This window comes from Vanacampus margaritifer, chromosome 9, assembly GCF_051991255.1.
Source record: "Vanacampus margaritifer isolate UIUO_Vmar chromosome 9, RoL_Vmar_1.0, whole genome shotgun sequence".
NCBI lineage: Eukaryota > Metazoa > Chordata > Actinopteri > Syngnathiformes > Syngnathidae > Vanacampus > Vanacampus margaritifer.
The window spans coordinates 24132668-24147601 of record NC_135440.1 but is presented as its reverse complement, the minus strand read 5'-3'; the positions used below and the strand labels follow the sequence as shown (position 1 = coordinate 24147601).

Genomic DNA, 14934 nt, shown 5'->3' with positions numbered 1-14934 from the left:
GCTGTATATCTGATTTTTCTTTATTTTTTTTTTTCCTTAAGCAAAATCTGTTTTGGAGAAGGAATGAAAAAATCTTTTTCATTGGCCGTTGACAAAAACAGGTCTTGATCTTGCACTGGTTTGAGGTTTAGTTTATCAGAATAATTAGCAAACAGCATAAAACATTTCTATAGTATGTACTTATATGCCTGCAAACCGTATAGTGGCCCCCCGCTAGTCAAGGACTGAGCCCACCCGCTAATAGCAAAAATCTGCATATACAGTACCAGTAATTAACTTATTTGCTCCCAAAAACGTATAAATACGTTCTATTTTAAATGTTTTACATGTCCCAAAGACATATTTACATGTTTTTATGTTTTGTTTTGTTTTTTATGCTAGAACTGCAGAGAACGGGTAAAGCAATAGTAGGAATTACAAAAACAGCCAGCAGGTGGCAGCAGAGTATAAAAGACAAACCAGGGCCATGTTGCAATTAAGCTCATTTACCCACAGGTCTAAATTTGTGAATATAGATGCAAATTCGCTATATTCTAATGCTAATTGCTGCAAAACGGATATAGGTAGAAATATGTTTGTTTTTTTTCCTGATGAAAGAAGAGACTTTAATCTTTCTTTTGGTAGGCTCCATGTTTTTATAGCAATAGAACCCAATATTCTGTGGGCCTTGCAAAATCCAGTAAAACAGCCAGTAGCGAAGGGGGTTGCTTCAGTGAAGATGGCTATGAGTGAATGAGTTAATAATACTGAATTTAGAATAGGTGGTCTGCGAGTGTATGCAGGGGTCCGCTGTACTTGATTTCAGATCATCTCAATGTCCGTGTGCCTTGGAGCGTTTTTCTTGTTGTGCTGAGCAATGCGAGCCTCCATGTCTGGACGGAAATGGCGTATCAGACCCTGTGGAGGACCAATTGTGGAATGAAGACTCCCACCAAGCATTTGCTGTTCACTTTACTTGACTGTCACGTGTTGATGAGCTTCACCTGCACGGGCCAAGCAGCTCCGTCCCCGAGAGCACAAATGGTATGTCCTTCGATCTGCTTGCTCAGCTCCCAGATCATGTCGATCTCAGAAACCGCCGCCTCTCCTCTCACAAATCTCCACATCATCGCGTTCATCCAGTCCACCCCTGAAAAGCATTTCACAAAGCTTCAAACAAAATGCCCTTGTACGTGGGAAAGGAGAGCCAAAGTCGGCATTTCTTGAAGGCAGAATGGCTTGAAAAACGTGCGAGTTTTGGGTGGCTCACCCTCTCTGCAAGGTGTGCATTGGCCGCAGCTCTCGTGCTTGTAGAACTCAATCAAACGTGCGATGGCTCGAATCACGTCGGTCTGCACGGACAAATCAAATACTTGACGCCAGCCGGGTCCAAAAGAGTATAAACTGCCACACTATTGAGGTTTTCTTCTCTACTGTTTACCGACTTATCCATGACGATGATGGCGGCCGTGCCCAGGGCGCTTTCCGCCCGCACCAGGTCGTCAAAATCCATCATTACGTCATCACACACGTGCCGAGGAATAATGGGAGTGGAGGAACCCCCGGGGATTACCCCTAATAGATTATCCCAGCCACCCCTCACTCCTCCTGTGCACGAAAAATAACAGTAACGTTAGTCAGGTTTCCATCCAAATGTTTCGAAATTTGTATGCGAATTTTGTGAAAATGCGCAAAACGGACATGCGATTTATCCCCGTTTCCATCCGCTCTTCTTTCGCGAATATGCGCCGTGAGATGACGGAACTTTGGGACAATGAGGAGTTCCAGGTGGGAATGTTTGTTTTGACGGACTAAACGGAAGTAGTTTGTCTTGTTGGCTTCCCTCCCGCATGTAAGTGAAGTGTGTTGTTACATTGAGAGCTGCTGCAAATAAAGCCATCTAAAATGGCATTCATGCTTTTTTTTTCTTTAATTAATTATAAAATTAATCGTGTTTCTTTGTCTCCCCAAACATATCTTACTTTATCATCCGCCATTTATTGTGACTACAAACGTGCGTGTGACGTATTATCGGCCAAAACGTGCAACGTATATCCGGTCTTGTAGTCGCTTATTCGCAAAATCTGTTTCCATCGCCAAAATGCGCATTTTTCTTTTTTCGATACGCTTCAAAAACACCTTTTTTGCGAATTTTGGGGCCTTTTTTTTTATGTCTGGCGTTTCCATTCAGTTTCTTTTTTGCAATTCTTGAAAATTTAAATAAAAATAGGTGGATGGAAAGCCACCTATTGAAAGTACAAAAACACACTGGTAATGGTAAATCGGTAAACAAAATATGAAATTTCACATTACAGTAGATTTTTCTACTGGGGAGCGTGAACCAGGGGAATGTACACGAACACACCTGCGTGTCTCTCTATCAGCTCCCTCAGGGGGATGGACATCTCTTCCTCCACGGTGCACGGTGTGTTCACGTGGCCTGAGATGTTGAACAGCTTGGTTCCGGAGTTCCTCTCCCTTCCAAAGCTGGCGAACCAAGCTCCGCCCCTGCGGCAGATGGCAGGTGCCACGGCGACTGTCTCCACGTTGGAAACGGTCGTCGGGCACCCAAACACTCCTATATAAAAAAAGGGAAGCGAAAACTTGTGTCAGCTAACTGACGTGTCTACATAGCGGCCATGTTGGTAGGGGCAACTTTCCTAAGGCTATGGACGTTGAAATCAAGCCATAATTTGCTCATTTCTCAACTGAATTCCATTGAGTTTGCTTTTTTTTTTTGTCAATGGTAAAACATGTGCTATCAATAAAGAACATTTGTGAGGAAAATAATTATTATGATGATTATATGATTATCGGTGACGATATTCAGCATTTTGACGGAAATCGGCTTTGGCCATTTTGAAGAATATGGCTGATAATACATCCATTTAAAAAAGTGTTAACTTCAGGGAACTAATTAAAATGTATTATTTTTAAAAAAAATTCATAGATGCTGCTGACCCTGGGAACTCTGCACCTTCTGTTTTTGTTTGAAATTAAAACTAAGATAAGTAAAAATGTAATACTTCAGATATTTTTAAATTTTGCACTACTTTATTTACTGTAGAAAAAGTTTTTATTTAACTTTTTGAAAACATGCTGCTACCAATATCCCGGAACTGTTAGATTTATATATATATATTAAGATGTCTATTAGGGGTGGGAATCTTTGAATGTCTCACGACTCGATTTTTGATTCAAAATGATATGATTGACAATGATTTTTGCTTCAATTTATAGATGTGCAAGGAATTGTAATGATCTACTCCAGTCTGACTCGCTAATGCTAATTAGCGCGCTACTCCCGGCACTTTTATCACTCAAAAGAACGGCTGCACACTGCAAAAAAAAAAAAACTTTTATTGGAATAACTTGATCGTGACTTTTTCTTTCTACTCTCTAATGTGGCTACTACAACTTAACAGTGCATCACTGCCCCTAAGTGGCCAAATCGGGTATAACATGAACAGCGCTTCAAATAAAGGCACACACAGACAGAATAAAATTATTTTAATAAAATCGATTTTGGGATATTTAAAAATCGGTTCTGAATCGTAATAAATGAGAATTGCGATTCTTATGAGAATCGATTTTTTGGCACACCCCTAATGTCTATTGACTAAGATTTTTTTTTTTAAACTCCCAATATTTTACGAACCCTAAAAGCTGTTCAATAAACATATGCTTTAAAATTCCCCCCAAAAAGTAAGAGCTGGAGTTGGGATTTTTTCGAATTTTGATGCAAATTTTCCCTTTTAATGAAAATGAATATTAGCCATATACTACTAGCCCTCCACGAGGTTTGGTGGAAATTTCTCCGTAACAAATGCGACGTATCCATTTTAGCTGGCGGAGTGCGGCGAGCTCACCTATGTCTGCAGGGAAAGGAGGCTTGAGTCTGGGCTTTCCTTGTTTGCCTTCCAGCGACTCAATGAGGGCCGTCTCTTCTCCGCATATATAAGCGCCGGCCCCCCGCATGACAAACACGTCAAAGTCGTACCCCGAACCGCACGCATCCTTTCCGATCAGCCCCGCTTGGTAGGCCTCACTGATGGCAATCTGCGCCAAGATGCACATTAATAAAAAAATAAAATAAAATAAAAATTGTGTGTGTGTGTGTGTGGGGGGGGCAGCGTGTACCTGCACATTAGACGACTCGTTGTAGAACTCTCCCCTGATGTAGATGTAAGCGGCGCGGGCACTCATGGCTCTTCCCGCCAGCAGACAGCCCTCCAGCAACTTGTGCGGGTCGTGACGCATGATCTCACGGTCTTTACATGTGCCCGGCTCACCTTCGTCAGCATTCACCACCAAGTACTTAGGCCTGTAAGCCAAGATTATTTGAGTTCACCAAAAGTAAACAAAACCCTAGTTTAAAACCCGACTTTGAAACCCTAGCCCTAGTTTCAAACCCTACTTTGAAACCCTTACCCTAGTTTCAAACCCTACTTTGAAACCCTAACCCTAGTTTAAAACCCTACTTTGTAACCCTAACCCTAGTTTAAAACCCTTCTTTGTAACCCTAACCCTAGTTTCAAACCCTACTTTGAAACCCTAACCCTAGTTTCAAACCCTACTTTGAAACCCTAACCCTAGTTTCAAACCCTACTTTGAAACCCTAACCCTAGTTTCAAACCCTACTTTGAAACCCTAACCCTAGTTTCAAACCCTACTTTGAAACCCTAACCCTAGTTTCAAACCCTACTTTGAAACCCTAACCCTAGTTTCAAACCCTATTTTGAAACCCTAACCCTAGTTTCAAACCCTACTTTGAAACCCTAACCCTAGTTTCAAACCCTACTTTGAAACCCTAACCCTAGTTTCAAACCCTACTTTGAAACCCTAACCCTAGTTTCAAACCCTACTTTGTAACCCTAACCCTAGTTTCAAACCCTACTTTGTAACCCTAACCCTAGTTTCAAACCCTACTTTGTAACCCTAACCCTAGTTTAAAACCCTACTTTGAAACCCTAACCCTAGTTTAAAACCCTACTTTGAAACCCTAACCCTAGTTTCAAACCCTACTTTGAAACCCTAACCCTAGTTTAAAACCCTACTTTGAAACCCTAGTTTCAAACCCTACTTTGAAACCCTAACCCTAGTTTCAAACCCTACTTTGAAACCCTAACCCTAGTTTCAAACCCTACTTTGAAACCCTAACCCTAGTTTCAAACCCTACTTTGAAACCCTAACCCTAGTTTAAAACCCTTCTTTGTAACCCTAACCCTAGTTTCAAACCCTACTTTGAAACCCTGACCCTAGTTTCAAACCCTACTTTGAAACCCTGACCCTAGTTTCAAACCCTACTTTGAAACCCTAACCCTAGTTTCAAACCCTACTTTGAAACCCTAACCCTAGTTTAAAACCCTAATTTGAAACCCTAACCCGAGTATAAAACCCTATTTTGAAACCCTAACCCGAGTATAAAACCCTACTTTGAAACCCTAACCCTAGTTTAAAACCCTACTTTGAAACCCTAACCCTAGTTTAAAACCCTATTTTGAAACCCTAGGCCAAAATGCGCTGACCTGCCATCACTGGGTTTGTTCATGAAGCTCCACTTCATGCCGCTGGGGAAGCCCGCCCCTCCTCGGCCCCTCAGCCCGGACGTCTTCACCTCGTTGATGATCCAGTCGGGTCCCTTGAGGAGGATCTCCTTGGTCTTGTACCAGTCCCCTCGCCTCAGCGCTCCTTTCAGCCTGAAGCGCAGAGAAGATGACGAAGATGAATCTGAAGAGGAAGCTCAATGGACGTCGGCGGTCGGCGCGTTCACCTCCAGTCATGTCGGCCGTACAAGTTAGTGAAGATTCGATCTTCATCGCTCAGAGGACCAAACTTTGCTTTCTGGAAACATGGACAGCACATTACATTGACGGCTACAGACATCGAAAATTAATTTGAACTATTTAGCAATAGTAGAAGAAATTTTAAACTAAAAAAATAGTTCAAATGAATTTTTGACGTCTATAGCCTCAATGGCAGTGAATGAGTTAAATTATCAATTTTTTCATAAACCCAAATAAAAACAAAGTGAATTCACCTGTTTGCAAATTTTTCCCCAATATTTTTTTTTACCAGCGATTTTTTTTTCTTCAAGAATTTTTATGAGTTGAAAAAAAAAAACGATATATAGACGAATAATAATCATCTTTTTTTCAGTCATGTACACATAATCTATCCTCTGCATTTGCAAGAAAATTGTTCCCTGACCGGGAATCGAACCCGGGCCGCGGCGGTGAGAGCGCCGAATCCTAACCACTAGACCACCAGGGACATGTTGTGCATCTTACCAATAATTCCCAAAATCTACGGCCACTTGTTGCATATACATAAATTCAAACATCTCTTAACATAGTATTTTCTTTTAACTTAAGTACGTGCAGTTTTACTTAAAGTAGTGTGATTTTTTTGGGTCAACGCATTTAGGAGCACGTGACGTGAGCACACTGAAGTATTCCAAATGGCAACACGCATCGTCGTCATAATGCACAATTTTGTATTGCGTGCGTGCGTACCTGAGGCTGAGCTGCAGTACAGTAGGTGGCGCGCTGGGTCACGTGACGCCCCAAGATGGGCCACAATTTCCGGCCCGTCAAAACAACTAGCATCCTCGAGAGTTAAGTCGAAGTTGTTCCCAGTGTTTTCCTTCTTCCACGTTTTCAATCACAACAAGGAAGGACAAGAGAAGGGACCGAAATCCAAAGTCAGTGACCGGCCGCGTCTTCTGCTTCATTAACGTTATAGGATTAAAGGATATGTACGTCACTTCCGGCCATAGACGATGTAAATCGTGTGCTTTTGATATACATATATATTAAAGAACATTATTGTTTACTTTTAATAAAGTTTCCTGTCCAAAGAGGTAACTACAGAAATTACCGCAAGTACTTTTTTTTTTTTTAATTAACATTGAGTCAGACATCACAAACGGTTATACAGTGCAACATTATGACTATGAGGATATACGTTACTCACAAAAAGTTAGGGATAATCGGCTTTTGATGACATTTTAGGATTAAGCTTATCAATGAAAAATAATATAGTTCAATATAAACTCATATAGCTTTTGTTTTGGCGTGAAGATAACAAAGTAGCCCTCGTTTCTTTCTGTCTCTGATTTGTGCACTCCACAGCCATCAGATTGTCTCCTTGCATGCAAGTGCTTATTAAATTTGACCTCTAGTCCTGTCTTTTGTCGACTTTGCCATTAGATGGCAGCAAAGCATTAAAAACATTAGATCATACGATGCATCCAGGTTGCACACCAAGTTACATAAATGACTGTATTTAGTAGTAGTAATTTAACACAAACCAGAAACTCACGAAATACGTTAAATAAAATATATATAATAAAGGACATATATAAAGTAAAATATATATATATAAGACAAATGTGTAATCTAACATTTCCTGAGTGATTTGTTACATTTGTTTGATAGAGTTTTGTGACGTTATAGGGAACGCTTAAATGACTAACTGGAATTCAAGTACATAAATTGTCTTTTATACTAATGGTTCATTTTTTTCTTTATTTTAGCCTAAACCTAACTTATAAGACCAAACCATTCAAGTATAAGTAATCAGATCTTATTGTAATACAAATTAGTGTTTGAAAAAAAACTTTTTAAAAAAATTTTTAAGAGGACCATATTCATTCCCAATTGCAATATTGAGGGGAAATAAAATCACAATTAGATTATTTCATTCAGCCCTAATTAACTCATTCATTGCCATTAACGGCTATAGACGTCAAAAATTCATTTGAACTATTTCTATTAGTTTAACATTTTTTCCACTTATGTTAACACGAGTATGAAAACCTACAAAAAAATATATTGTACATTTAGAACAGATATAAAATTTGTGATTAATCGTGAGTTAACTAGTAATGCGATTCTGATTAAAAAATGAAATCACCTGACGCTCCTAATTTTTAATAATCTTTTCCTTAAAAAATAATAATATATTTTTTAATTTTTTATCATTTTTTTTAAGATTATTAAAATTAGGGGCGTCAGGCGATTATTATTTTTTTAAACGAAATTAATCGTATGACTTCATAGTTAACTCACGATTAATCGCAAATTTTATATCTGTTCTAATACAATAAAAAAAAAAAAGTTGATGTCTTTGGCCGTCAATGGCAGTGAATGAGTTTAAATTAAATTCTGAAATTTCACCCAAAATCCAAATATCCCCAACTTTTCATGAGCAATGCATCGACAGTGTATTTACACAATAACCGCATCGCTTTCTTAGTTACACTTGTGGCTTGTCACACTAAAATACGGGGTATAAAAATATCCTTTTGCCATTTATTAATAGCGTTTGCAAAAAACATTGAAAAGAGTGGAAAACAAGTGTAAAACATAGGAGAGGAAACAAAATGAACTTTAGTCTGTGACACACAAACACTTCTAACGGTGGCTCAAAATGTTTCCTTATCTTGTTTGTACGCGGCTCCTTTCGCGCCACGAGCCTCGACGTGAGGCGATGGCTTAAAAAAGACGCAAGGGGGGGAACGGCGTCGCCCCCGCCAGGTCGCAGCCCGAGAGTCAGCCGTCGGCGCTCAGATGAGCAGCGACGGCGTGGGCTTCTTGCCCGGCCACGCCTCTTTGGCGTATTTCTTTTTGCGCGGCTCGTTGAGGGTCTCTGGGAGGTAGGCCACCGTGACCGGCGTGGGGTTGAGGGTGACGGGCGGCCGGGGGGCCTCGGGGGCCAGGTCCACCTCCGGGGCCGGGTTGGGGAAGGGCAACGGGAGGCCGCCCTGCATGGAGGCGCCGCCCGGGGCTCCCGTGGGCTGGTTCTCGTGGCTGGTGGGAGGCAGGTCGCCGTAAAGGCCGCCGCTCAGGGAGTAACCGTGCATTCGCTTGGCGGCGAATTCGTCCAGGCTCAGCGTGTTGTGGCCCTCGGAGCGCCGTTTCTGTGGCAACCGGGTGGTTAGGAAATGAAACGAAGGCAGATTTTTTTGTTTGAAATGTCTTACCTTGATGGGGACGACGGCCGTCTGCACCATGTTCCTGAAGCGTCCCACCGAAGGGTCGATGTCCTCTGTGGGGCATTTGTCAACGTCAAATGTGGTTTCAGTTTGTTTTCATTTTGATCAAATGAAAAATATGATAAAATTTCACTCTTGATTTTGTCAATGAATGTTTTTTTTTTTCAATTTCAGTGGTGGTTATTTTGTTTGTTTTTTGGCATTTCTTGACAATGTTTTATATGTGAGCTCACTAGTCTAAACATGACATTCTGATTCATATTACATGTGTGGAATATGAGTTATGAAGCAAAATCCAGCCATTTTTATCCATCTCAGGGGGCGGCCATTTTGCCACTTGCTGTCGACGGTTGGATGCTTCCTACCCGATGTTACCTCCACCAGGGAATGTTTGTTTTGGTGGCCGTTTTATTAGTTAGCGTGTGGGTTTGTGGAAAAACTACCAAACGGGTTCTAAGGAACTTTGCGGAAGGGGCGGGCCATGGGTTAAGGTGAAAATAAGGACATTTTGATGGCGGTTCAGTTTTATAGTTGAACTGTTTACAAGTAAATTTGGATACAAGAAACACAAAAGGTCTTTAATTCATTCACTGCCAGCCCAGTTAAAATGGATTTTTGACGTCTATAGCCGTCACTGGCACTGAATGAGTTAAAGTGGAAGTCAACCTTAAACATTTCTTGACAATAATATGTGACCTCACTAGTTTAAAGATGACGTTCTGATTAAAATTACATGTGTGGAATATGAGTTATGAAGCAAAATCCAGCCATTTTTATCCCTCTCAGCGGGCGGCCATTTTGCCACTTGCTGTCGACGGTTGGATGCTTCCTACCCGATGTTACCTCCACCAGGGAATGTTTGTTTTGGTGGCCGTTTTATTAGTTAGCGTGTGGGTTTGTGGAAAAACTACCAAACGGGTTCTAAGGAACTTTGCGGAAGGGGCGGGCCATGGGTTAAGGTGAAAATAAGGACATTTTGATGGCGGTTCAGTTTTATAGTTGAACTGTTTTCAAGAAACACAAAAGGTCTTTAATTCATTCACTGCCAGCCCAGTTAAAATGGATTTTTGACGTCTATAGCCGTCACTGGCACTGAATGAGTTAAAGTGGAAGTCAACCTTAAACATTTCTTGACAATAATATGTGACCTCACTAGTTTAAAGATGGCGTTCTGATTAAAATTACATTTGTGGAATAATTGTTTTAATCCATTTTAGGGGGCGGCAATTTTGCCACTTGCCGTCGACTTAAGATGACATCACATTGCTCTGGGCTCAGGCAACGACCAATGACAGCTCACCCGTTCTCTGAAGCTGACCTGAGCAACTATGATGTCATCTTCCGTCGACAGCAAGTGGCAAAATGGCCGCCTTCTGATATTGATTTAAAAAAATGTCTGGATTTTGTCCCAAAAAATAATAATACATTTTTTGATTGACTTCCCCTTAAGTATAACAACCATAGCAAACAAATTTTCAGGCGTACCCGGATTGATGATGGAGTCCTCTTCACTGAAGGTCACGCGCGAGTTCCTCCTCTTCCTCTTGGGCCTCTGGATGTCCAGGTTGCCCTCCTCGATGGTCAGCGTGGAAATGCGCTTGTTGTGGGCCGTGTTGAACTCGGTGAGGTTCTTGTGGTACAATCACAGGGTAGCCAAATACATCATCAACAGAGGACACTTGTTGACGGGTAAACGTCCGCGCGCTATAAACGCACCTCCAGCTCCGTCTCCTCCTCAGGCAGCCCGAGAAGCCCTTTCAGCTCGTCCTCGTCGCCGATTTTAACGTCGCCGGTGCCGCCGCCGCCCTGCGTTTGGGGCTTCTCTCGGATGGTGTAGGTGCGCGTGGAAGCCCCGAAAGACAGGGTGGAGTCGATGGGAACCTGCTGGGGTTTGTGCGGCTCCAGGCGGATGTGTCCCAGGAAGGTACCGTGTGCTGCAAACATGGTTAGATCATTTGATTCGGGATGAATTTGGATCTAAAGGTGGTGCTCGCGTTTTGAACTGGGGAAAAAATAGAAAAGTTGGAATTTATTTTCACAAATTTTGTCAACTAAAATTAAGCTAAACCAGGGGTCGGCAACCTTTTCTCTCAAAAGAGTCATTTTAGGCCAATTGCAAACATAATAAATTGTCTTTTTTGTTATTCTTTTGATTTTGGACATGTTTTGTGTACTTTTTGAACATTTTCTGCCTTTAATATTAAATTCTCAGCCATTTTTGGCTATTTCAAGGACATTTTCTGGTCATTTTGTACCGTTTTCCTTCCCTTTTGAACATTTTATGGTCACTTTTTGGACATTTTTAGGCAATTTAAAAAATAACTTTTTCATCAGCCTTTTGTGACAAATTAAACATTTTTGACTGACAATTTTTGAATATTTACTTATTCATTTTTAATCTAAATCATTAATCTATTGAAAACTTTTTTATCTACCTTTTTCTCTTTTTGTGACAACTTAAACATTTGAACTGACAATTTTTGAATATTTAATTATTCATTTTTAATCTCAATCATTAATTTGTTTTAAACTTTTTTTATCTACCTTTCTCTCTTTGTGACAACTAAACATTTTTGGAATGACAATTTTTGAATATTTATCCATTTTTAATCTAAATCATTAATTGATAAAAAAAAAAAACTTTTTCATCTACCTTTCATCTCTTTTTTGTGACAACTTAAACATTTTGACAATTTTTAAATATTTAATTATTAATCCAAATCAATAATTAATTTAAAGAATACTCACCTAAAAAAATAAAATAAATATGTAAAAAAAATAAAAGGATTTTTTATTTTTATTTTTTATCCACAGGGAGCCACAGGAGATGGACTAAAGATCCACACGTGCCTCCTAAGCCTCACTAAACAAACAGATTTTAAAAAATGACCATATTTCCTCATATAGATTCCCAGATTCATTTTGAGTTACATTGATTAGAAAGCAGCAAATTCCTTTTGTTGGTGTCTTACTGCTGTTGAGGTCGATGAGAAAGAGCCTGTTCAGGTGTTTGTGGTAGACCAGGGCGGCATGGACGCGCGAGCACGACTGATGGTCGATGGTGAAGTCGCACCAGTCCGGATTCCTGCCGAACAAGTAGAACTTCTTTTCGTCTATGATCAGTTTCTAAAAAAAAGAAGGAGGGGGTAATTTTGTCAGTCTGCGCATCGGCCAGTCAACAATTTCCTGTCTATCAGCTGTGACTCTGAGCCATAACTCAACAGTGCCACTAACCACTGAGAAGCTTAAATATCAGAGCTCAGTGTTGTTCTCGCACCTTTCGGAAGCCGTGCAGCCATGGAGAGGGAGGTCAGTGTGCTGTGCAACACAACTGACACTCACTGGGCTGTCGGGCATGTATCTGATGCAATGCAATACAATACAATACAATACACACACTAAAGCCTTTAGCACTTCATATATTTTCAGATTCCACTCCCCAACTTCCACAAGAGTGCGCCAGATCAAAAGGAAATTGTCCAAGGGTGACTACAGTTGAGAACCGCTGTTAGTAGTATCACATTTTGCTTACCTCGATCAGTTTGTCTCCTTTCATCACATCGAGGTGGAGCCCGACGGGTGGCTTGCCTCCCCTGAAATCGAGTGCATTTTGAGGGGAATTCTACTTAGTACATCTTAAACGCAGTCGGAGTAGACGCAAGTGCAATGAATGAGTCACGACACGAGTGACATCGTGCAGAAAGTCATCTAATAAATAAAAAAAATACATAAAAACAAAGGGATTTCTCCTCATCCTTGTGTCAATAAAATGCCGTTAGCACTCATGAAATTACATTTTTTTACATGCGATCCACATTTTCGGTGGGGAGATAGCGAACCCCCTCGCCGCTGACAACGCTAGCTGGTTAGTATCGGAGACATGCTAACGCTAGCAGCACCAGCGAAAATGACAAAACGGCATACGAAAAACGAGATTTATCCAACTTTTAACACATTTGACGGCTTGTCCGTGCATCCTCGATTGTATCGCGCTACAACGTTACACGATAAGCTAGCGCAGTTTCTCACCATGTTGGACAATCAAAAGGAGGAGGGCCCTCTGTGCTAGTTTTAGTCGCCATCTTGGCCTCATCTTCCCAAAGCCGCGGTGTGTGCTGGGTAATGCCGGCACGCGGAGGCTGTTGGGAATTGGAGTTTCACAAAGAAAGAGACTCACACGGTTTCGACGAGTTTATCGTTGTATTTTTTGTTTATTTAGAAAATTTGGATGTTTAATTGATGAAAAATAATTAATAATTTCTCAAGTTTTTAAATCAAAATGTCCTCTTGGGTTAAAAGAGACACAATATTTTAAGACACAAATAATGTTTGCTTGAGACTAAATGCTGTATTGGGTGAATAATAATATATATGTCTTAAGATAAAATATCATTTCACGAGTCACAGTAAAAAACATTTTTTTTTAAAAGCATTACATCATGAAACATGTAAGCTACAAAAATAACAAACTAAAATTCAAGAAAAACACATTAAACAAATAAAATAAAAAATGAGTTAAAAAAAAGACAACTAACGTAAACGCATTTTTACGTTTATAAAACTAGCTAAATTTACTATGAATATAATGAAAATGTTTCATCTTTGTCAATTAATTTCTAATGGCTTTAATGGCTTTAGGTGTTTATTTTAAATGTATTTATTTTGGTATTACTGTTCTGCAGTACAGACGTTAGGAAATTGTAGTTTACTATTACACTTACACAGTACTTATTGTAATTTTTTATTTTTTTAAATCTTGCACTCAAATATCCCATATATAGGCCTAAATATGAAAAAAAAAAAAGATCAAACTAATAATAAAATTAAAAACTGTACTAAAATGAAGCATAAAAAAACTGTACTGTAATGAAAAATCCAAAACTATTATAATTATCCCCTGTGTATGAATGTATCAATTTCGGAATTCACTTTATAAAATAAAACTTAAATCCTGTTTTTTTTTTTTTCTTGGATGGGAAAAAGCAACATTATTCCCATAGGATAACCCCCCCCCCCCCCCCCCCTTCCCTGGCAGCGCAAGTTGCGACCTATGCGCTTCCAACTTTTTTTTTATGAACGGTTGGCATGTTATCACTCAAATGTCAGCTGAAGACACAAGTGGAAAGGGAGAATCTTTCATAACACAGATAAAACAATGTTGAAACTTCTCCGTAGCCCCAAACATCGATTGCTTTTTCTCACCTTCTGTTTGTTGTACGTGATCCCATGTGATGCAATTTGGATGAGTGTCAGATGGTATCTATCTGGACCAGCTGCATGAAAGGTCACCAGTCTAGCACAGGTTGAAACTTGGTAATGGCGCATAAATAATTAGGCATGCTGTGGAAGTTTGTTTGCCGGGTTTGAATCATTTATCACAGATGAAAGTGAAAGCTTGGTTCTTTTAATCCCACACAAGATACACAAAAAAAAGCGTGCGCAATAAGAAATTGACACTCCACAGTGGAATCGATTGGATTACAAACATTTGACGATACCGCCCGCACCGGACGACTTGGAAACGCATGCTCTAAGGTAGGATGGCTCTCAAAACACAGACATTCTTGCGCCTTCTACTTTAGGATTTAATCAATGGTGAATTCGAGGTGAAGAATCTCGGGTTATTTTTAAACCAAATCGCTAATTCCCCGAACGCGCTAGCTGCGCTAGCATGTTACAACAAAAACAACAACACTGTTGATTCATCACTTATTTTCATAAACTTAAACAACAATTTAAACTTTTGGGCGGCTGGGAAAGGAAAATAAGAGACCGTATGGAGGGTATTTGGAAAGATCTTAAAATCGAACATCTTGACCACAAATCTATTTTTAGCCAGAGCTAGCCACGGCTAACGGCTCAAATATATCACAACCGCACTATGAGTCAGGTTTCCATCCAAATGTTTCGAAATTTTTATGCGAATTTTGAGAAAATGTGCAAAACGGACATGCAAT

General features: G+C 40.1%; 2 protein-coding genes and 1 non-coding gene across 3 annotated transcripts; all 3 read right to left on the bottom strand.

The window, feature by feature from the left end:
- Positions 1 to 115: 115 nt before the first annotated feature.
- On the bottom strand, positions 116 to 6711 carry LOC144057258 (NADH dehydrogenase [ubiquinone] flavoprotein 1, mitochondrial-like). Its single transcript, XM_077574585.1, has 10 exons — positions 6495 to 6711; positions 5753 to 5823; positions 5508 to 5678; positions 4120 to 4303; positions 3849 to 4038; positions 2345 to 2557; positions 1421 to 1587; positions 1250 to 1331; positions 984 to 1129; positions 116 to 897 (listed from the first exon to the last, which is right to left on the bottom strand). Exons 1-10 carry the CDS (start codon positions 6585 to 6587, stop codon positions 802 to 804), a joined length of 1413 nt encoding a protein of 470 aa, XP_077430711.1. The 5' UTR covers positions 6588 to 6711; the 3' UTR covers positions 116 to 801.
- Positions 6181 to 6252, bottom strand: trnae-cuc (transfer RNA glutamic acid (anticodon CUC)). The gene has a single exon. It is a non-coding gene; the product is annotated as a tRNA-Glu (tRNA).
- A 1569-nt stretch (positions 6712 to 8280) lies between the features above and the next one.
- On the bottom strand, positions 8281 to 13142 carry LOC144057259 (nuclear inhibitor of protein phosphatase 1-like). The gene is made up of 7 exons (XM_077574587.1): positions 13007 to 13142; positions 12510 to 12570; positions 11950 to 12103; positions 10694 to 10911; positions 10463 to 10607; positions 8966 to 9030; positions 8281 to 8902 (listed from the first exon to the last, which is right to left on the bottom strand). Exons 1-7 carry the CDS (start codon positions 13057 to 13059, stop codon positions 8549 to 8551), a joined length of 1050 nt encoding a protein of 349 aa, XP_077430713.1. The 5' UTR covers positions 13060 to 13142; the 3' UTR covers positions 8281 to 8548.
- Between the last annotated feature and the right edge of the window lie 1792 nt (positions 13143 to 14934).